At 47.3% G+C, this 22,040-nt stretch overlaps 8 protein-coding genes across 8 annotated transcripts; 7 read left to right on the top strand and 1 right to left on the bottom strand.

Annotated features, from left to right (window-relative positions):
- Positions 1-2,005: 2,005 nt before the first annotated feature.
- On the bottom strand, positions 2,006-2,808 carry DFJ58DRAFT_721118 (uncharacterized protein; the record flags this gene model as incomplete). Its single annotated transcript, XM_041384769.1, has 3 exons — positions 2,006-2,437; positions 2,490-2,615; positions 2,668-2,808. 3 exons carry the CDS (start codon positions 2,806-2,808, stop codon positions 2,006-2,008), a joined length of 699 nt encoding a protein of 232 aa, XP_041250971.1.
- A 303-nt stretch (positions 2,809-3,111) lies between these two features.
- DFJ58DRAFT_835944 (uncharacterized protein) lies at positions 3,112-7,046 on the top strand (the record flags this gene model as incomplete). The annotated part of the gene is made up of 16 exons (XM_041392265.1): positions 3,112-3,541; positions 3,592-3,671; positions 3,723-3,956; positions 4,009-4,246; positions 4,287-4,309; positions 4,357-4,465; positions 4,521-4,585; positions 4,643-4,788; positions 4,835-5,051; positions 5,102-5,405; positions 5,457-5,815; positions 5,877-6,072; positions 6,141-6,284; positions 6,332-6,372; positions 6,589-6,750; positions 6,801-7,046. The coding sequence occupies 16 exons, from the start codon at positions 3,112-3,114 to the stop codon at positions 7,044-7,046; spliced, it is 2,994 nt and encodes a 997-aa protein (XP_041250970.1).
- A 105-nt stretch (positions 7,047-7,151) lies between these two features.
- DFJ58DRAFT_721116 (uncharacterized protein) lies at positions 7,152-8,839 on the top strand (the record flags this gene model as incomplete). The annotated part of the gene is made up of 2 exons (XM_041384768.1): positions 7,152-7,607; positions 8,189-8,839. 2 exons carry the CDS (start codon positions 7,152-7,154, stop codon positions 8,837-8,839), a joined length of 1,107 nt encoding a protein of 368 aa, XP_041250969.1.
- A 904-nt stretch (positions 8,840-9,743) lies between these two features.
- DFJ58DRAFT_721115 (uncharacterized protein) lies at positions 9,744-10,537 on the top strand (the record flags this gene model as incomplete). Its single annotated transcript, XM_041384767.1, has 5 exons — positions 9,744-9,845; positions 9,897-9,980; positions 10,030-10,161; positions 10,214-10,295; positions 10,347-10,537. The coding sequence occupies 5 exons, from the start codon at positions 9,744-9,746 to the stop codon at positions 10,535-10,537; spliced, it is 591 nt and encodes a 196-aa protein (XP_041250968.1).
- A 155-nt stretch (positions 10,538-10,692) lies between these two features.
- On the top strand, positions 10,693-11,090 carry DFJ58DRAFT_721114 (uncharacterized protein; the record flags this gene model as incomplete). Its single annotated transcript, XM_041384766.1, has 2 exons — positions 10,693-10,877; positions 10,964-11,090. 2 exons carry the CDS (start codon positions 10,693-10,695, stop codon positions 11,088-11,090), a joined length of 312 nt encoding a protein of 103 aa, XP_041250967.1.
- A 212-nt stretch (positions 11,091-11,302) lies between these two features.
- On the top strand, positions 11,303-13,019 carry DFJ58DRAFT_909863 (uncharacterized protein; the record flags this gene model as incomplete). Its single annotated transcript, XM_041395157.1, is given in 8 exon segments — positions 11,303-11,311; positions 11,698-11,737; positions 11,831-11,916; positions 12,007-12,127; positions 12,147-12,281; positions 12,441-12,487; positions 12,526-12,594; positions 12,650-13,019. The coding sequence occupies 8 exon segments, from the start codon at positions 11,303-11,305 to the stop codon at positions 12,668-12,670; spliced, it is 528 nt and encodes a 175-aa protein (XP_041250966.1). The 3' UTR covers positions 12,671-13,019.
- A 1,866-nt stretch (positions 13,020-14,885) lies between these two features.
- On the top strand, positions 14,886-16,507 carry DFJ58DRAFT_182878 (uncharacterized protein). Its single transcript, XM_041379085.1, has 4 exons — positions 14,886-15,417; positions 15,469-15,783; positions 15,835-16,163; positions 16,215-16,507. Coding segments are annotated over exons 1-4 (972 nt in total). The 5' UTR covers positions 14,886-15,090; the 3' UTR covers positions 16,216-16,507.
- A 4,013-nt stretch (positions 16,508-20,520) lies between these two features.
- DFJ58DRAFT_182829 (uncharacterized protein) lies at positions 20,521-21,857 on the top strand. The gene is made up of 5 exons (XM_041379084.1): positions 20,521-20,688; positions 20,739-20,901; positions 20,957-21,009; positions 21,056-21,427; positions 21,485-21,857. The coding sequence occupies exons 2-5, from the start codon at positions 20,847-20,849 to the stop codon at positions 21,623-21,625; spliced, it is 621 nt and encodes a 206-aa protein (XP_041250964.1). The 5' UTR covers positions 20,521-20,688; positions 20,739-20,846; the 3' UTR covers positions 21,626-21,857.
- The last annotated feature ends 183 nt before the right edge of the window (positions 21,858-22,040 follow it).

The following is a 22,040-nucleotide window of genomic DNA, read 5'->3' as shown; positions in this document are numbered from 1 at the left end:
CCGGAAAATATAGTCAGTCAATAACCGTGTATCTGTGATCGAATCATCACCAAGTTGGCGCCATACTTTGTCATAAGCCCACCTGTGTCATCGGACACCATGCCTAGGTTCACGATAATTGCATCTGAACCAGCAATATTTCTATGACAGTTGTAAGTTGCCTTGATAGATCCAGGTGAAAGCTGACTCAGAAACTGCGCGGGCACGGGCGCACGGCGTCCCGACTAGATGGAGCGACTTGTGCTGACTCCAAACCTCCAATAAACCTATCAAAAGAAGTCAATATGCCACATTGATACGCATCGGGATTGGAATTATGGACACAAAACGCCATGTAAGATACATGACGCTCGCGAAAGATTTTAACAATTCGTTTTCGCGTGCTTTTGACGGTGACAGAACTGCAGTTAATAATAAAGCACAAGTATTAACAAGTTACACGCAAAATTCTTACCTTTCCTTAATTCTGACGCTTCAAATGACGCTCGCCTGTTCCGGAAGATCGTTTACCTTCACTCCACCTTCCACAAGATAGATAGACTGGGTATGCTCGTGAAAAGCGCCATTCTTGAAGAGTCTCAGCTGCGTGAAGTGCTCCGTCGCAGTGCTCTACACGCAAAATGATTTCCTTCAGAACTGACGTCTGGTGAGTGCTAAGGTATGGAGCACACCTATAAGTGGGTGATCCCTTCGCCTGCAGGAAAAGTAGTCTCTTATAGGTGGACCTCAAAGGAATGTGTCTTAGCCTATACTGAACAAAGAGCTCTGCATATACCAATGCTCTTGTGAATCAGAAACGATGGGTGAAATGAGGAAAGAAAGTAGGAGGTGGAGGAAGGCTCGAATGGCCACCGGGAGATGCAAGGTTCATTTGTACATTCAATGAATCATTCACGTCAATTCCAGATACTAGTAGATAGGGAAGACGCATACAAAGTTAACATAATTATATCTTTGCAGAATTTTAGCAACTTACCCGCAATCCACTACTTCCTGACGCGATCACGACCGGACAAGTAGGTTTGATGCGACTCTTCAGCACGGACAGACCTGCAACTATCAGTAGTATTAGTTCAGGAATAGACTATGCGTTGGAAGATTACCAATTCGAGTCAAACTGCTCTTATTGTCGGATGATCGGCGATTCCAATGTCCCCCCGGCCGGCGAAGGTATCAGTCGAAAACATGCTGCCTATTATGAAACTACTATATAGTCACGGTATACAGACTGTCGAAGCACTCGGAGAGTGGAGGATGCGGCTGTCATCTTGCGCTTAATGCTGAAAGCTGTAAAATAAGGAGTGGTACCATATATCGCACACAGATTCCTCTTAGTTCGTTTTATCCTGTGGTGTACTGTACTACTAGCTAGATTTCTATGCAATGTTTAAAATTATCCCCGACTTCCCACGAATGTGGGAGGAGGGTTTTGTCGGATCCACATCCCCAGACACCTACACTACCAACTGCCGCTTTGGGCGAAACCGAGCTAACGAGAAAATGATTTAGTGCTCCTGGGAACCAGCTGGTTTGTATTTGTGGTGGGTGTTTGTGTGATAAATAAAAAAATCATTGAGTAAAGGCGCAAATCCGGAGGTCTATCAGAGAATTTTGCCCAATCTCCTACAAAGGTGGTAATAGGCTGTGTGTGTATGAGTCACAGGCTGTACAAATGTCGCGCTGTGAACATCTGAGGGAGATTAAAATAAGTTATGTGGTTGAGATCTGGCGTGAGACATAGCACAGACATCTGCCAGATATCCTACAGATATCTGAGCGCTATCTTTCTGTCTATATGATTTAAATCACACAATTCCATGCCTGCAATGGCCAGGTTGTTCAAGCTTGCAAGTTCTCTATATTCCTGCGGCCATTAACCGTCACATCGCATAAAATACAATTGACATTCGAGACGCATAACATGACAAGTGAGAGCACAATGATAAGGTATGTACTTCTGTACATCTAACCTGCTTTAAAAAACATCTGGATCGCTGTAACGAGTTTAGTCGGCAGAAATGAGGGGATAAGGATAGAACAGGGCTGCATCCCTACAAAATGCCTCCCATATCTCCCCCAAGTTATCGGCATCATCCAAGTCGATCGCCAAAGTCTCCTGGCCAATTGTGGTGCTACTATGACCCGAAGTCTCCAACCATTGTTCAATGAATGCGCCTTCTAATGGTACGCGGGGATTCCACAATGGCCACGTTCCTCTTGGGAAGAAGGGAAATGCGGCAATGAATGCCAGCCAGAATGCATCCCGTCCCCACATCCACTGCGGCAACTTAGTATTGAGTTGCACGAGCCACTTCTCAATTTCTTTTGATAGCTTCTCCCAATCGCTTCGATTTCTGTAGTCGAACGTTGATGGAAGGGGGAAGAACGGGATGAGGATTTCATCGTGAGAGGGAACACATTCAATACCATCGGAAAACTTAAAGCGCAGTGTAAGTTTCAGCACGTCAGACGCAGCAAAGTTTGCTCACATTGGACTCGCTTTCAGTAATATCGCATCGCCACTGGTCTATCGCTGGCGACATGGACATAGCTTTGACAAAAGGCATGGCAAAACATCCATATTCCTCAGCAATTGAGACTGATATCTCGATAGGCTGCGAAAGAACGTAAGTAAGTCTTGCAAATTGCAAGAGGCAGTTAACATACTATGTTCTGTTCTATCAGATGCTTTGGAAGGGTACCGGCAAATTTGATAGTGAAAAATAACGGCTTGAGCGTAGCGTCATCCATGTTTTGGCTTTGGACATCAGGATAGACAGTTGCAATATTGGTGAGCACTCCAGGCATTGTTATCTTGTGTGCAAGCGCTTGACAGGAATTCAGAGTGTGGGATTTTGGACTTGGAGTTCTTGCGCATCTGCATGCCACGTGACTCGCCACCTCTCCCACTCACATTTCGACGCATTCAAGATCCAGATTCAAGACTCGAATCAGTCATGAAGGATGATCTTGTCGACGGCACAAGTACATTATATACCTTGTCTGTCTGGTGATAATATAACATTTCTTACAGTTTTCCAATTCTGCAATGATGCGCAGAGCCGCATCATTTGCAAAGTATGCCCCAAGAAGAATGGTGTGCACCGTACCATGGAACTTCGCTTTATCCAGAAGCACATCCTATCCGAAATGCACTCGCGTCACACCAAAAATTTCAAGAACGGTCAAGCATCAAAAATTCATACTGTTTTCAAGACGGACTTGCGGCTGCCTCAACAACGCAGGATGGACTCGGATGTGGAGGTTGAATCATTCGGAATGGATGGTGATAATGGCCTGATGGATCTTGACTCGTACAGCGTGCCCGAGGCTGACTTGGAGGTCCCACTCTCTGAGCACTTATTCAATATCATTGGAAGTCGGACGTATGAGTTCAACGAACGCTTCACCGATCTATTTGCCGAACTGCAAGAAAATCTTGCCTCTGGTGAAATCCCCTTCTCGACACCACTTGCGCCTATGAACAAGGAGGATGAGTTATGTGACTATAATGCACCTGACTTTGGGATCAATATTTTCGGTGAGTGCATTCGAGTTGTCTCTTTGTTTTGTACCTAAATGTGTTCACAGACTATGAACCTCCAGCAAAAAAGTACACTCTTAAAGATATCATTCCTGATAATCCCACTTACCCCTGGCCATCACAAGCGGTGAGTATACTCGCCGTTATCAGTTATGCAACACATGTTTACAATCTTAAGGATTTTGTGACATCGCTTCTGTTCAGCTCTCCGCGCCTGCCGTTTTCTGATGCCCAGAAGAAAGCGGTACTCAATTGGGCAAGAGAGCTCGGCGTTCAAAATGTACCCTCACTTGATGCGACCAAGAAGTGTCAACTCTTCATTGAAGATCTTGTTGGTCAGCCAATTGAGAAAGTCACTGCCCGGTCAGGGAATATATTCTACCTGAATGATATTGCGAATGCAATTGCAAAGGTTCGTCTATTGCCGCTTCGAGTTAGGGTGCTGTATGTATGTTATTTTCCAGGACTATGCAAATCCGCTTACGTGTTTCGCAATGCAAGATTATCCAGAAGATGGTGGAAAGGGGATGACGCAGGTCTTCAACGGCACAAAAATGTTACTCGACCTTCCATCACCTCCCGCAGTTCGAGTGGACGGGATGATATATTTTGTCAATGAGCTGTTGAAGGACTCTTCAGGAGCCTACTTTATCCCAGAACAGTTTTTCCTTGGCTCTCCGTCTGTTGAGGGTGGTGTTGAAGGTTCTGAACAATCCGACGGCAAAATCCTCTATGCACTCAGGTCGCGCTGCTGAACCAACTGATGTGAGTGAGCTTCATTGTGTTTTGTACAATTTTAAACGGTTTGATAGGCAGGATTCATTATTAATGATGAACAGGAAATCATCCCAACTCCAATATTTGCACAGTCATATGAAGATCTTTCATTAACGAATGAGCTTGACTGTGGACTCACTGGTGGTTAGACTTCGGTCATCTTTTTCAGTGGATGTGAACTTATGTATGTATGCAACAGCGTCATCTGCTAAATACGGGTCACTCGGGCCCAATCCATTGCGCGAAAAGGTGAAGGGCCAAATGGTATATGCGGTTCCTTTGATAATCTTTATGGACGATGTTTCGTGAAACGTTTCGAAGCAATGGAATAAACATCACACCATTTACATGTTGAATGCAAATCTACCCTGCGAAATGCTCGAGAAGGAGTTCTTTGTGCGATTCGTCTCGTCGTCACCGCATGCCACTCCAATGGAACTAATGCGCGGGATGAAAGATTCTCTTCGGTATGTTTCTCTGGACTTGTTCTGTATTTCTCTTGAGTTTTTGCAGTAAGGCAGCAGAGTCTGGCATTGTTACGTGGGACTGTATAGATGAGGAGGAGGTCATGCTTATTCCGTCTGGACTGTTTCTTGCTGGCGACAATCCTATGCAAGCTGAGGAATGCAGTCACGCAGGTCTCAATTGCAACTATTTTTGCAGGATGTGTGATGTTGGGGGCATGAAAGAATATAAAGCATCTGAAGAAGGTTATAACAGTATATTCAAGGTGCGAACATATCACAGCGTCTTTCACCTGATCTAATCTTGCACTCGTAGTCAGGTAATTTACGAACACCCGAAAAGACCACTGAAGACATTCAACATCAATTTGAAGCTGCAATGAAATCGGGTGCCACAACAAAAGTGCAGAGTGCTGTTTCCTCCACAGGTGTTCGTGACAGCGCCTCGGCGTCCATCCTCGAGTCTCTCATAGAACTCAGAAAGAAACTTCGTAAACGAGGGGCGGGCTTACCAGCAACAGCCGAAAGCGAAGTCACCGCAACGCTCGAAAAGGAGTTTGAGGAATTGCTACAAGGTGCCACACTCAATGACGCAATGAATCCGCTGCTTGGGATGAATGGTAAGCTCAGGATGATGGTGTTTGTGCCGCACTCACAATGTTGTCCCGCAGGGATCAACATGCACTTGGATACACCGACTGAAATCCTGCATACAATATTGTTGGGTGTGGTGAAGTACTTTTGGGGTCAGAGCGTTTTTCTCCTCGAGAAAGCGAAGTTTCTGCACATCTTTCAGAGCCGCCTCGAGTCTGTCGACAAAGACAGACTGAACGCACCCTCTCTCAATGCGGACTACATATGTCACTATAAAGGCAGTTTGATAGGCAAACATTTTAAGAGCCTGGCCCAAGTTATGCCCTTCCTGGTGTACGACCTCGTCCCTCAGACAGTTGTCAATGGTTGGTCCATCATCGGAGAACTTGTCGCGCTTGTTTGGCACACGACAATACTGGATACCGAAGAATATCTTGTGAGTTCGCACTGCTGAAATGTTGAAACGTGTTGTAGACTGATTGATCTTTTGTAATTAGGCAAGGTTATCCCGAACGATCGAGGACTTTCTTAACATCACAGCGCAATGTGCTCCGAGCATTCTTATCAGCAAGCCCAAGTTTCACTTCTTAATTCATCTTCCAGCTTTCATCCGTCGTTTCGGACCCGCAATCATATTCTCCACCGAGAGATATGAATCATTTAATCACATTTTCCGACTGTCATGCATTCACAGTAATCGACGCAGCGCCCAGCAGGGATACTTGTCGACTCTTCGCATACCAAGACATCGTGAAACACAGTGGCCACTGGTGGATATTGGTTTGACCGCAATGTCAAGAAATGGGTTCGTGGAGGAGCGCAGGTGCTATGTTATATCAACGAACGCCCAGAACAGGCCCACCTGCTTGGTATATCAAGTATCTTGTGCGAGCCTCCACTACCAGGTCAGTCAGGCAGCATACTGTTGTGCTTTTACTCAAGTGTACATTAGGCACCGGAAGTCCTGATACTGTCATTGGCGCAAGTGGAAAAGTGCAATGAATGGACGAAGTACAATGGAAGCATACTCATTGTGCTAACATCCTTAAGACTTCTCGATCTGGCGTTTCCTACTACCATGGCAAATCACTAGTGACGAGTAAGGGAGATCGAGTCGACTTGAATGGCCACGTCATTTTCCGATGACCTGCGGATGGACAGGTAAATGATTTTGAGCCTCTCCGTAATCAATCATTGATGTGTGTATAGATGCTTATTGGACGCATCCGTGAGATCCTTATATCACACGACATCGATAAAACCGTGGACCATGTCGCACTGCAAGTATTTTCATTCGGACCTACATTACATCCTTCAGTCTTTCTACCATGTCTCGACCTTACAAACGACGAAATAGTTTCAATGGCGTCAGTAAGTAACATATTCTGAAACTCAGAGTCATCTGTTGAAGATTCATACAGGATGTCATTTGCTCATGCAATCTTCAACACAACTGCATTGATTCCAAATGCGTAGACATGCGCCAGCAACATGTACTTCAAGAACAGATTCAAACCACTCGAACGAAGCCTGTCATCAACCATCAGCCTACTCCGCACTTCTTCCTCAATACCTACTCAATTCACAACTGTGATCATATCCGACTGGTCATACCTGAGGCGCTTCGCGAGTCGCCATTGAGGGTCACCAATCCGGCTGAGGTTTAGGAATTTAGCTGTTCAGCAGATGAAAGATAAAAAGGCAGCAAAGAAATTAGGTGACAACCCTGGGCCCTCAAGAAGGTGCAACCGCCATGGAGGAAGGTGTCCACAATGCAACTGCACCACTTCCCTGCATTTGATCACACTCTCCACCAAAAAGGCAGCCACCAAGCCAAGAAAGAATGCAAGCAGCACCAGCACACGAGGCAGGAAGAAGACGATGCCATCAGATGTTGGGCAGCCCATTGCTGGGACCTCGAGACACATGTCTCCACCCACTCAGGAGGGTCCAATGGTCCCATCCCACCAATCACTCATGCCATCCCCACTGCAAGCCTCATATTACACTCCTGCCGCTGCCAATGGGACCTCCACTGCAAGCCCCACATCATCATCAGGCTCCTTTTCTGCCTTCATATCCCAATACAGGTCCTCGAGGAGCGCATGTGGCACCCCCACCCCTTATGCACCCTACTTACACAGTCACATTCCCCCGCTCACAACCTCCTCTGGCAACACACCAACTCCACACCTCTGCCGTTAACCCCACGCAAGCCGAGCTACCAGGTTTGCAGCCTCGCACTGCACATGCACATGCACAGATGTACCCAAACCACCAACAACAAGCCTGGATGGCTCAGGCTCATGCACAGATGCACCCAGATCACCAACAGCAAGCCTGGACAGGCTCAGGCTCATGCACAAGCCATTCACACTCGCACACAGTCGCAGTCACAGCACCCACCCCATTTCTCGGACTATCTTATGCATCCCCGGGATGGGCACTAAGCCACGAATCTTCTTGAGCCCCGGCCGGTGAACGAGCGTGACGGAAACACCCTTGAAAAAACTTTTCAGCTGCCTGAACTGCTGGGAATCTTACCGGAGGTCCAGTGTGCGAACATCCCTCTGCTTTAAAACAGCAAGAGCGGCAGACTGAAAGCTGCCCTGCTTGGGGGATGTAATTGAGAATCCTCCAGGACAGGGGGGATGTAATTGAGAATCCTCCAGGATGGGAGGGATGTAGTTTAGAATTCTCCAGGACAGGTATACTACATATATACATTTTGTATTGCTTTAATGTTATCTTCCGAGTCTCCCTCAGGCTGTTTTGAGTGCTCGACCATGACTCAGATGTTTGTATGCAGCTGAACAAAACTTACGACACACTCGGAACGGAAAAGCGTGGTGATGTCCCTCAGTCTCCCTCACCCTCCCTCACTCAACCAACTCCCTGCTCGACGATGTTGCTCCAACGGTTCCCCGTGAGGTCTGGAAGTTCTAACAACAAGACAGGCAGTTCACAGGCCAGAGGGCCTGGATTGACGAGCAGGCTGTTGTCGCCAGCCATTGCCGGGGGACCCCGAGGGAGGAGTCTTTCTGCATCTTTTCAACGACCTTCTGGTTCTGGTACACCTAGGCCATCTGGAAGTAGGAATAGCAGTATCCAGCGAGAGCGCTCACCTCTGGGAACAATCCCATCAGTTCAACCAGGGAGTGGTCACTCAGCCTCTCACACTGTCGTTGATGGGCTTAGCGGTAGCAGTAGGGTCGTTTTGCAGACTCCATCTGAAGCGTCTCTTGATGAGAATATCACAATTGGTGTGCACCACCGGAGAACAGACTCTGATGATGGCTTTGACATGACTCAGTTGCTATCACCCTCACAGGCGAAAAAGCTCAAGATGTATGCGAACCAAGTCGCTGAGGAGACTGGATGCCCACAGGAGGTTCTACACAAATTCATTGATGTCAGTGTTTCGAGATTACGACTGCGCACTTTTGTTGACAACATTTAGGCCGGTGTGGGATCACAACCTGGCAGGCACATATAAGAAAAGTGCTCAGCCAGTATAAGTGAGTCTCAGCTCTGCCTAGCTGCTATACTCGCAGAATGCAAGAACGTTCGACCCTAAAGGGGAAGCAAGGAAAGCAAGGATCCACGGAATGATGCTGAACAACCCTGGTGAATGGCGGGTGAAAGCGCGAGAAATGCGCTGAAGGCGCGCGCGGGAAAGTGAAGTGCGAAGGTGCGCGGAGCGCGGGAAGGTAGTGCAAGCAGTGCACAAGTGTAGAAGACGGATACTGGGACTGATAAGAGGGAAAGTGCGGATCTAGACGGATACTGATAGTGCCCACTAGCTATAGACTGATGCTAGGGCCTCAAGATGATGAAGGACACATGCATTGCATGGAACTAACTGATGATAGATACTGAGTGGTAGGAAGGTAAGGTGGAATAGTGGGTGTAAAACGAACATGAAAGTATGTAAGTTCTACCTAAGCGCTCTCCCAGGGCTTGGAGCCGAATAGGGAGCACTCTAAGTATGTAAGTGATGTAAAGTGATGTAAAGTAAGGGTCCATGACGAAATGGGAAGTGTAATATGCCAAATATGGTCAGATAACGAAAAGGGACATACCAAGGGACTGGTTGGACGATGGATGGATGCTCCTGGATGCTGTGCAACATAGTGCGCTTAAGCGCGAGAAAAGCGTGCAAGGCGCGCACGCAGGAATACTGCGCGTTGTGCGGGAAAGTGTCGCGCCTATGGCGCGTTCCGCGGGAAAGTGGTGCGCTCTATAGGGAATGACTAGAGGGTGATGGTGCGAGTTGTGCCGTGAAGGCCAGTCATCAGAATTCGTAATATGAGCCCATATGAGCCTGCAGAAACACGAGTCTCTACACCGGATCCATTTTTCACATGCTCATTGATTTGAAAGCTGCCTTATACAAGAGGAACGAGGATCAAGAAAAGGCTGCTCTCCTCGAGTTGAAAGAATTGATTGATTCCAAGGATTTCAAGGTCATTATTTGCCTTCTCAGAGGGCACCATGCTGACCAGATTGAAATGTAGTCGGCGCTTCAGAGTCGTTTAACAGCCTGTCTCCTGTCGCCAAACATTACCGCTTATGTCACCGACACACACACAAACACCATGGTACCTTTTACACTACCTCTTGCATGCACAGGAATTGACTTTAGAGCAGGAGTTTATCAAGAATCATCGTGAAGTGTTCAAATTGCCGGCTGCGCTGATTCAAGATGTCGAGCTTTTGGCACAGCTCTTGAAGATCGTCAGTGAATTGCTCTCGTCTATTCGTGGCAACCTCAAGGCCAAGGTATCTTTTTCATTAGTCCATACGAGCCATCATGACACTGACCATCTTTAAGTTGGTCGCATTGATCGCCAAATGCATGAGCATTATGGACACAACTAAGTCACTCGCTCATGGAATAATTGAGGTGGAAGCTGGTCATTGGAATAGATATACGCGTTTTTGGTATGTTTTAATTCTAATAAAAGTTATCAAGTGTTTAACACGGGGTCTAGCGGCGCTGCTTGAGAATCTTCTTGATCAGAGTCGGCGACTACAAAGCTATCCCACTCAAGGACCTTTACTCAAGCTCACTCAAACCTCTCTTCATGCAGACCTCCGCACCAAAATTGCAATGGCACTCGATTGCGAAGCAGACATGGACGCAGACGAGGAATGACCAGCAGCATGCAGACATGCCGAAGACGACATGGACCATACGAATGACAAAGTTCCGAAGGAGAAACTTGGCGTGAGCAACGAGGCTGATGATGATGGTAACCTTGGAGGGGGGAGAGCACACAATGGACAACGGAGAGGAAGAACAGAATCAGGATGAAGAAAACCATCCAGCAAGAACCCGAAGGCAATGAGGATGACGATGCCGGTTCTGGATTCATCAAGGGAAAGAACGGCAAGCCTCCCAAGTTCACCTCCCGCAAATTCTGGAATTATGTGGATTGCTCGCTCAAAGCTGTCCACCAAGCTGCAAGGGAAGAGGCAGGACCAGATTATGCAAAGTCAGCTCACAGCATATACGAAAACGCAGTATGAAGGTAAGTATATTGTCATTCCGCTGTGTGCACAATTGCTGATCATTCCATAGCATACTCGTTGAATACTTTCAAATGGACCTTGTCGAGTTTCCAGGGAGCATGGTCGTTCCTAAGCTCCTGAAAACAACTAGTCCCCAGTGGCAGATGACTATTCAGGACTCGTTGTTTTGGGGCTGAGTTCCCTAGTACTACGAAGCTTGTTCTGAAGCTCTTCGCACCATGACCAGCACTATTCACTCCTTTGGTAAATAATTTCACGAGACCTTCCTTCACTTGCATTAAACACTATACATATCTACGCATTAATTATCATCATGTCTACCCCGCCATTATTAATACAATAGCGCTCAGCGTGCTCCATTTAAATCTTTTTATCTGATTGATTCCGAATGGCTGAGGTGTGTGCGAGATCAACCAAAATATATACTTCCTGTCTATGACACGAGACATCTGTGCGGCCTATGAAACCAGACATCTGTGCGACCTATGAAATCAGACATTTGTGTGACCCAACACATGGGATATCTGTGCGACATATGAAATGAAATATCTGCACAACATATGAAACGAGACCTCTGTGCAACCTATTGAAACCAGATATTAAAGATATTTTAATCCAGTATAACGACTAGCTACGATTGTCGATGTTCCACCGAGGTCTCATAGATGTTGTCAGGTTCCTAGTAAAGATATCTTAGATCACACATCCACTGGCTCGCTCAGGCAAATTTTTGAATTGTCAGCAATTTCTGACGAGAAAACCCTTCAGAAAATATTATTAAAGGTTTGGCACATGGTACCCCGATTTGGATATGTGTCCAAAGGTTTGCGGCAGTTTGCAGTGTATACCTCGATGCGTGGGAACACTTTCGAAAAAACTGTACGGTTGATTAATGATTGATGATTCATCGATATAGATACAATAGATGATGATGTCATACATAAACTCATCATCAACAACTTGCTCGAAGTCTGTCTGTCGTCTTTAGAGCTGAACTTGTGTGTGTGTCTTTTCGGTTTCTTTCTGTGTGCTTGTTTTGCTGTCATTAATCATGATATTCAAAATGTCTGTGTTTCCCTCGAACCATCCCAGTACGACTCCGAGTCGGAGAGTCTCTTGACCGCATCAGTCCCACCTGCACAAGATCACGGGGGCACTTTACTTGCTGCTGAGTTTCAGAACTTGTACGGTTTCGAGGTGGCAACTGCTCTACGTACTCTTCCTGTCATCAGGGTATCTCCCTGCTCTCGATCCAGCAGCTGTGCAAGCCTCTAAAGCCATGTCTTCAAGTTTACAGTGGATTTCAGCATCTGTTGATTATCTTGCTCGCCGTTTAGAGAAGCTGAAACGCACGGACATCCAGACATGTATTCCTTGATTAGCGTCACGCTATCGCACACTCTACAACAAGGTCTCTCATCGAAGATGCACTCGCTAATCATGCCCGGCAAACGCGTGCTACACCTATTTCATGCTGGAGCAAGTGTTTTGGGTGATATCTATTTCGCATATTTTTCGTTCTTGAGCTGTTATTTACTCTCGGATAAGACTGTTTTCTGTCAGATTCTTGCTCGTGAGTTTGGCGTGCTCGATACTGAACGTTTATCACAGGAATTTGTCTCGCGCTCTGTCAAGGACGTATCAGCTCGTCTAGAATTCAAACAGAATGCGCTGGCAGAGGTGAGAGATATTCGTACAGATCGAGAGCGGGAATGACTAATGCCTGTTTCAAAAGCAGTCATTTCGGCGTATGTAGTTGCTGCCATGTGCAGCCTACACGAAGAAAGCTCTCCATGATTCCAAGGAAAAGGAAGGCTACTAACGAGCTCGGAGGTCAGTCACCTGCTAAGAACTCAAAGTTATCGACGGAGAGCCATGACATCTTGACATTGAGTTGGAGGCTGATGATGATTAGCCTGGCTCGAATACTATTGTCAAATTTCAAGTAGTGCTGCATCAGGTCTGCGAAGCGCCTGATTATTATATAGATAGATTGTTTACTACCAATTTGTCGTCAATTTTTGAAGTTGAAGTCGGGGACTGGCGCTTCCCAGCGCCGCTACGATATCACAGATCTTCCACTGCTTACCTCACCTTTATAATTAGAGCATCTCCACCAATCGGATGAAGCTTCAGGGTGCAAGTCGAACTTCTTTGACATCTTAAGCGAGAAGTCATGGGCCTGACTACTACCATCCGGGACTCCCACGTTCTGTCCGCGGGTGGATATCCGGGCAACGCCCATGTCACACCCTAGTGTGTAATGGTCAGCCATGCTTGGCCGCCGTCTTCAAATTCCGTCAGAGCATCGCAAGACCGAAGACCTGACGTCTCCTTAGACTTGTACCGAGACCAGCCATTTCAGAGACGTCCGCATCCCTCCAAAGTCCATTTCGACCGTTCTCAACGCTATCAATCTCCAGTAAATGTCGAAGCTCATTCTAATCACTACACCCGTGCGAGAATTTAAAGGCCATGAAGACAGTGTAGGAGCAGTCGCAGTGTTCCCCGATAAACGAAGGATGATTACGAGCTCGAAGGACAAGACGCTTCGGCTGTGGGACTTGAAGACAGGTGTTGAGTTGAAGAAGATGAAGGAGCATCGCAGGGAGGTGTGGAGACTGGCTGTATCACGAGATGGGCAATTGATAGCAAGCGGTGATGCTGTCGGAGAGATCATTATCTGGCACGGAGAAACTGGAGAAGCACTCACCCGACCCATTAAAGCCCACTCAAGTTCGATCTTGTCGCTGGATTTTTCTCCTGATGGAGAAGTGCTGGCCACCGCTTCAGGAGATAGATGGCAGATGAAGCTGTGGAACACCAAAACCTGGGAGCAACAAGGACAAGGATATCTAGTCGGGTATGCTAGTCGTGTGTGCTGTATGCGATATTCGCCATCTGGAGAATTTCTTGCCTTCGCAACACATGACAATGTCGAAATTTATAATTCAGGCATGAAGGAACACGTCGCATCCTTCAAGGCTCACACAAAACACAACTTGGCACTCGCATGGATGCCGGATGGCACACGCCTTCTCACAGGCGGTGATACGTACGATCCTACCATACGCGAATGGGATACAACAACTTGGAAGCAGGTCGGTGATCCCTGGACAGGTCACACTAGCCAGATCCATGCCATTGCCATTAATCCTGCCTGCACATTCATCGCCTCTGCATCATATAACAATCATGTCCGTCTCTGGCAGCTCTCAGATCGACAAACCGTTGCCATCTTCAAGCACTCATTCGCGCCGGGATCTGTCACTTTCTCCTTGGACGGCAAGTACATCCTCAGCAGAAGCGACAAGATAATCTCAAAGTGGGCAGTACACAACAATGTCAATTCAAAGGCACGTTTCTGCCCTTGACTCATATACCAAAACTCGAGCATGTTTCGTGCAGATCCTAGCCATCGCGACAGCCCGCGATGCATGCATAGATGGAGACTTATCTACTGCAGAAGAACTGCTCACGCAAAATATCAACACCAAAGCGAACCATAATCTATATGCCCATCGCTCCTTCATTATGGCCCGTAAACACGACTGGGATCATGCCCTTCAGGATGCCGTCAAGGTGAGATTCACTGACCTATCATCGCCTCTTATGAAAGGCTAACTCGACGGTGACATAGTCCATCAGCATTTGGCCTTCATTAATAGGCTATATCTCCAAGGGTATTGCCCTCTGCGGAAAAGGCCATATCCGGGATGCGAGGATAACATTTGATGTTGCATCTGCATACACCGACCAAGACCCAGATACCGTTTATTTTCTGCTCTTGATCAAGGTACGTTAAAGTTGCCTCACATACTCCCTGCTTCATTCCATATTTCAGGCCATCGCCTTCTTCAATGCAGATCGACATGACGAGGCAATGCTGCTCCTCAAAGAACTCGCTGCCGGTTGTCCGAATGCTGATACTCGTCATATCTTGGAAGTAAGTATCATTCAGCCACGCTAAGTCATCAACACTAAGATTCTTTGCAACTCGCACATTAGGTATATCTACGTGTTCAACTCGGAATCAGAGCCTTGGATGACGCACGTCGCAGCGAAGCTGCTGAACATTTCACTGCCGCTCTCTACTCCAGCAATTTATCATCGAAATGGGACACCCATGGAATATACGAGGATTTGGTGGTAGTAAGTTAAGATGATGCATATACAATGCTTTTCGTAACCGAGTCCCTTGTCCAGCTCTTTGGCTGGGACCTGAAGTCCTTTTTGCAAAAGGCACACCAGGATGGCAATTGGGTGGAACCAGTGTCGAAGGCACGTTCAACGTACCTGAATACTGATCTCCCTCCCGGATGCCACAAAGATGGCAAATGGGCCAGGAAGTTTTTACCTACGATCTTTCTCTGGCTCGGTGCCCAGGACGAACTTTGGACAATCACTGATGCGAAACTTCTTCATGCATGTCAGGAAATTTTCAAGGTTGTCTATCCAAACATCCGGTACAAGGTTGTAACATCTGGCTCAGTTTTTGATGTTGTAAGCTCATATCCCATTTAAATGACGGTGTTCTGACTATTTTATTTTCAGGTCACTCAGAGTCTCAATGAATGGCGCAGCAACTTCGGATCGACTGCACTCGCTGTGGTGATCAATTTTTTAAATTCAAACAGAGACACTCCGCCACAATCACTCACAAAACTCTTCCTCCATAAATTTGCATTTCTGTACCCTGATCCTGAGAATATCAACAAGGCTGAAACCTTCCACTCTGCCTTTGTGCAAGAGCTTCTCGCGACTGCCCATCTTTCCCGGATTATTGGGCACGCCGATGTTCCTGCCCTCAATACTGATACTCTAGCAAAAAGTGGCATAGCTGGCGCCCTTGGATTGTGTGCCGCCTCGGTGTGTCGAATTCAGTGGTGCAGTTTATTGTACTGATTTATTTAATACTAGCTTGAATATGCTTTCACTCTTGTTGCCGATAATACTATCACCATCGATAATCCTAGGGTGCCCACTGCTAGTGCAAGGCGAAAGGCTCGTTTGAAGATACCACAGTCCTTCAACAATGTAACTGGAACGGAAGTAGCCACTGAGCACGCATTCTCGGTTGCCAAGTGGGGCCTGAAAACTGCTTCATTCATTCAAGGGGCAAATAAGAAGGGCATAGATTCAATCCAGCTGACAATGTCCATGGCCTATGAGTACTTGGAGAAATCTAGCTTCGACAATCACAGCAGCATTGACTTGGTGGATGAGATAGATCACCGTGCGGACATCTGGTGTGCAGTGTTCTACTCGTGCCAGTCATCCTACTGATTGCCTCTTTTCAGATCGAATCACCTTGCAACGAATTTTGCGCCTCTTGATATCCATTTTTGTGCATTTCCGGCCCTTCGCAGCCATTCTTGAATATCTTGAGATCTCGTTCCAATCATTTTCTTCCGAGTTCAGATGGTCATTTTCCGCTTAAATGCGTCTTGGTAGATCTTGCAACGCTTTAAAATTATGATTACGGTCAGCTCTTCGACGATATACTGTATTCACAGTAGCAGCTCAGGAAATACAATACTAGCACAGTCTTGTCCTTCGTTCGTCTCTGCAAAGTGTCTCTTCGTGGTCTCACCCTAGACAACGTTGTATACAAATGACCGTAAGCGAAGGCATCCGTTCGAAGGTCAAGTACGGTCTATGCAAGCGTCAAGTAGTTGCATATGCGGGTCGCAAAGGAAATTATTTTCGATTCACTGTTCACGATAGTTTGGATGGAATGCAAAGTTGATGCGGGGGGTGCATTGGCCTTCGATTGTATTGATGAGTTGGACTTCGACGAACCGACAATGCAGCGCAATCACTCGCACGCGCGGGCGTCCTCGCTGGATGGAGCGACTTGTGCTGGCTGCAAACCTCCATCAAACCTATCAGAAGAAGTCAATATGCCATATTGATGCGCATCGGTATTAGAAATATAGACACCAAACGCCATGTAAGATACATGACACTCGCGAAAGATTTTAACAATTCGTTTTCGCGTGCTTTGGGCGGCGACAGAACTGCAGTTGATAATAAAGCGCAAGTATTAACAACGTTACACGCATATGCATCAAAACTCTTAAAAAGTCTGACGGTGCACAACGACGCTCGCCTGTTTCGCAAGATCGTTTACCTTCACTCCACCTTCCACAAGATCGATGGACTGAGCAGGCTCGTGAAAGCGTCGTTCTTGAAGAGTATCAATGATGTGAAGTGCTCCGTTGCAGTGCTCTACACGCAACATAATAAACTTTAGAAATGACGTCTGGTGCGTGCTAAGGTATGGAGCACTCCTATGAGTGGGTGATCCCTTCGCCTGCAGGAAATTGAGTATCACAACAAGTCTCTTATAGGTGGACCCCAAAGGGATGTGTTTCATACTGGACAAAGAGCTCTGCATACCAATGCTCTCGTAAACCAGAAATGATGGGTGAGATGAGGAAGGAAAGCAGGAGGAGGATGAAGGCTCGAATAGCCACCGGGAGATGCAATGTTCATTCGTACACTCAACGAACCATTCTCGTCGATTCCAGGTACTAGTAGCAAGGGAAGACACACACAAAGTCAACATATCTTTGCAGAATTTTAGTAACGTACCCGCAATCCACTACTTCCTGATGCAATCACGACCGGACGAGTAGGTTTGATGCAACTCTTGAACATGAGCGAACCTGTAACTATCAACCGCAGTATTCTCGAAGAACACAAGAACACAAACTGTTCTAGTCGCAATGGGCGAGTTCAGAGATAGACTATACCTTGGAAGACTACCAATCCGAGTCAAACTGCTCTTATTCTCGGATGATCAGCGACTCCAACATCCCTCCGCTGTAAAGACATCAGTCCAAAACATGATGCATTGTGAAACTACTATACATACTGTCGAAGCACCCGGAGAGTCAAGGATGCTGCCATCCATCAATAGTTATTTCAAGACAGAACCACGTCTAGCAAAATTTGAGGTTCAAGTTCGATTTGCTTCAGATAGTCAGATGATTGCTCGAGCTACACAGTTTAGAGTTGACAACGTCGAAGTCCACATAAATCTACACCGCAAGCTACACATTGCAGACTAAAAACATGGAGGCAACACTGTCAATGTTGAAGGGTCTAGACGACGTTAGCGAGGCTCAGGACCGAGTCTAAGGATAAGACTCACCCTCCACGAGAGATGTTTAAATAATGCAGGCCTCCTCTCCACCCAAGCATTCGTATACCGAACGATCCAAGGACTGGGGCTGCAAGTAGGCTTATCACAGTATTGCTAGAACAGAGCCGTACACAGAGATGTGTATGCGGGCGATAAGATGCTTAGGCGCAGGTTCCATCGTTCCAGAGGCAGACCATCCATTGTTTCGTCTCCATTAGTGTGCACCAATCATCATTCAGGAAGGAGATAGCACATGGCACCCGAGAATAGTGACGAGTCACTAGAAATCAATCAAGCGGCGCCTGGCATATGAGAATCAGGGTGAGGCCATTGGTAAAAGAACTGGTGTGAAACTCCCTTGGCCTCTTGGCGGTCCAGGTATAGGGACTATTGATCCCATGGTAGATGACATTCCAAAAATACCTACGATGACGATCCTTTGAACGCATGACTCGGTAGGATCTGCGGTGAGGGCTCGCCGAGGTTGGCGGCCATGTTGCAGGAGTAGCTGCTTGATGCGAAAAACCACGATATTCATGCACTCATGCAAGATAGATAGATAGATTCGGTGGCGGGAAGCACCGACTGCTCGATTGGATGAGATCAGATACATTCTGGAAGCTTTGAAGACAAGAGTCAGACGAATGTATGCACTGGGGCGCTGGGAGGGTATACTATCGAGGACAGCGGTTATGACGATAGGGTGCATTCTTGCCACGATGGTGATGAAGGTGTGGAGGCCTCGTGTCCTGGGCGTCTATGGAAACGAGGCAGGTTAATGCAGTGAAGCAGCATAAAACGCACAATACACGCACCTCTGCAGCTTAGAGAAAGACACCCACGATCCCTCCAAAGTTTACCTCAACCGTGCCCAACGCTATCAACCTCCAGTAAAATGAAGCTCATTCCAATTACCACGCCCCTACGGAAGTTCAAAGGCCATGAAGAACACCTGAGGGCAATCGCAGTTATCCCCGAAAAACCCTGGATAGTTACGGGCTCGGGCGACAAGACGCTTCGTCTGTGGGACTTGAAGACAGGTGTTATGTTGAAGAAGATGGAGGGACATCGCAATTGGGTGTGGAAATTGGTGGTATCACAAGATGGGCAATTGATAGCAAGCGGTGATGATAGCGGAGATATCATCATCTGGCACGGAGAAACTGGAGAATTGCTCTCCCAACCCATCAAAGCCCACTCCGATTGGACCTCGCTGGATTTTTCTCCTGATGGAACAGTGCTGGTCACTGCAGGTTCAAGGGACGCAATGACAAAACTGTGGAATACCAAAACCTGGGAGCAACAAGGAGATCCAATCAATTTTGGTAGTGACGTCAACTGCGTTCGGTATTCGCCGTCTGGAGAACTTCTTGCCATCGCAACATACGACAATATCGAAATTTATAATCCAGGCACGAGGGAACGCGTCGCATCTTTCAAGAGTCACACATCGAAAAACCTCTCACTCACATGGACGCCCGATGGCACTCGCCTTCTCACGTGCGGTGATAATGACGATCCTACCATACGTGAATGGGATACAACGACCTGGCAGCAGGTCGGTGATCCTTGGACGGGCCACACTCGCGATATCAATGCCAATCGCCGTTAACCCTACTGGTACACTCGTCGTCTCCGCATCTGATGACCGCCACGTCCGTCTCTGGAGGCTCTCAGATCGACGAACCGTTGCCATATTCCAGCACTCATCCAAGACGCAATGTATCACTTTCTCCTTGGACGGCAAGCACATCTTCAGCGGAGGTGAAGATGAGATGATCTCGGAGTGGGCAGTACCCAACTACATAAATTCAAAGGCACGTTTCCGTCCTTGACTCATATACCACAACTCGAGCATATTTCGTGCAGATCCTAGCCATCTCGACAGCCCGGGATGCATGCATAGATGGAGACTTGTCTACCGCCGAAGAACTACTCACACAAGAGATCAACACTGATGAGAACAACTATATTGCCTACTCCCATCGCTCCTTCATTATGGCCCGAAAACAGGATTGGGCCCACGCCCTTCAGGATGCAATCAAGGTGAGATTTACTGACCCATCATCGCACCCTTGTGCAAGGCTAACTCGACGGTGACACAGTCTGTTAGCATTCAGCCTTCATTGACAGGCTATATTTCCAAGGGAATTGCTCTCTGTGGAAAAGGTGACATTCAGGACGCGAGGGCAGCATTTGATGTTGCATTCATGTACACCGACCAAGATTCAGAAACTGTTCATTTTCTGCTCTTGATCAAGGTACGTTACAATTGCCTCGCATACAATCTGCTTCATTCCGTGTTTTCAGGCCATCGCTCTCTTCGGTGCAGATCAACACGACGAGGCAAACCTGCTTCTCAAAGAACTCACTACTGGTTGTCCGAACGCCGATACTCGCGCATGTCATATCGTGGAAGTAAGTATCATACAGCCGCGCTGGGTCGTCAACACTAAGATTCTTTCCAACTCACACATTAGGCATATCTACGAGTTCGACTCGGAATCAAAGCCTTGGATGGCGCACGTCATGACGAAGCCGTTGACCATTTCACTGTCGCTCTCAACTCCAGCGGTCTATCATCGAAATCAGACATTCATGAAATATACGAGGACTTAGTGGTGGTACGTTAATACACATCCGAAATACTTTTCATAACTGAGTCCCTTTGCAGGTCTTCGGCTGGGATCTCCAATCGTTGTGGCTCACTGCACACCAGAAACGGTGTCAGGCTTTCCTGTCCGCACACAAAGTCGATAAAGCTCTCGAATCACACAAATCTATGATGGACAACATCGACGAAGCGACGAAGGCCAGCTGCCTCGATTGGTCCACTGGCAAGTCTTCAGCAATTTCACCCGAGGCTACAACCCTCACCTCTCCCTCACTCAGATTTCCGGAAACAATGTAGTGCGCTCGCTGCATCCGATGACCGCATTCTTGGCGTATGTCCTCCTTCCCTCTACCCTTTCGCTACTTACCGATTTGCAGGCGGAGATCCCAGGACAAGATCAAGATGGCTACGATGTGGAACCTGGATTTTTCCGGGGAATGCATGGAGTATGTGCTAAAGTGTATTCTTCGGGTCACTCGCTCACATATTGTTCATTACAGCATCCTCACATTTCTCGACCGCGACCTCAGCAGCGCCCGGGGCGCTTCGAGAGACTCAGTCTCGCTGTGACAAGGAGCCCTCGGTCAGGTCCTCCGTTAGCACGAGCACGAGCACCGCGCACCACCCTGCCATCAGCCGCCACTCTTACCACCTTCAAAGCCCAGCTAGGACACCTATTCACCTGGCGGTCTGATCATGCAGCGCCACCCGTCGTTACGGTCGATGTTCCTTTCGCGCAAGCTAAAGAGGTGTGCTCAGTTGATGCTTATCAGTCTGTCTTCAGTGTCTCATCCATAAATCTACAGCGCAATGCTGCAGCGGGTGCTCCTAAACCAGACGAGGATTTGGTACCTTATGAATACCTCGATGATCATCCACCGGACCCTGATACACAACAGCAGATACCAGTAGCAGGGGAACATGGAGGTGGTTGTTACTGCTGTTAGAGAGGTTTTGTGGACGTTTCCCGAGTATTTCAGTTCTATTATCGCTCGTATTGCTACATGGACTCGAAGCAGTGACATCCTTCAGATTACTACCCATGGCTAATTATCAACCTCGTCTCCCCCATATATAAAGCTTGGCCTGTGCAATGCGAGCGGAATGGTGAATGATAGGTCCCTGCCCCACGTACAACCAGTTTGTAATAACTATGCTCATGTACCCACTACATTTGAGATCACTGCAAGCCGCGTCATGCAAGCGATGCGACAGACAGTCTTGTGAGCCACCTCGACACGGTACTTATGACAACTGCGAGAAGCTAAAATTTCAAGTTCAATGACGAGTACATCGTTTGATCAACGTTGCGCACTACATACTTGCATCAGCGTCGTGATGTTCCTTAGCGTGCCTCGGAAG

The sequence above is a fragment of the Suillus subalutaceus genome, assembly GCF_016647625.1.
Source record: "Suillus subalutaceus strain FC151 chromosome Unknown DFJ58scaffold_2, whole genome shotgun sequence".
Lineage (NCBI taxonomy): Eukaryota > Fungi > Basidiomycota > Agaricomycetes > Boletales > Suillaceae > Suillus > Suillus subalutaceus.
The sequence above is the reverse complement of the archived record's forward strand: the minus strand, read 5'-3'. Positions and strand labels throughout refer to the sequence as shown.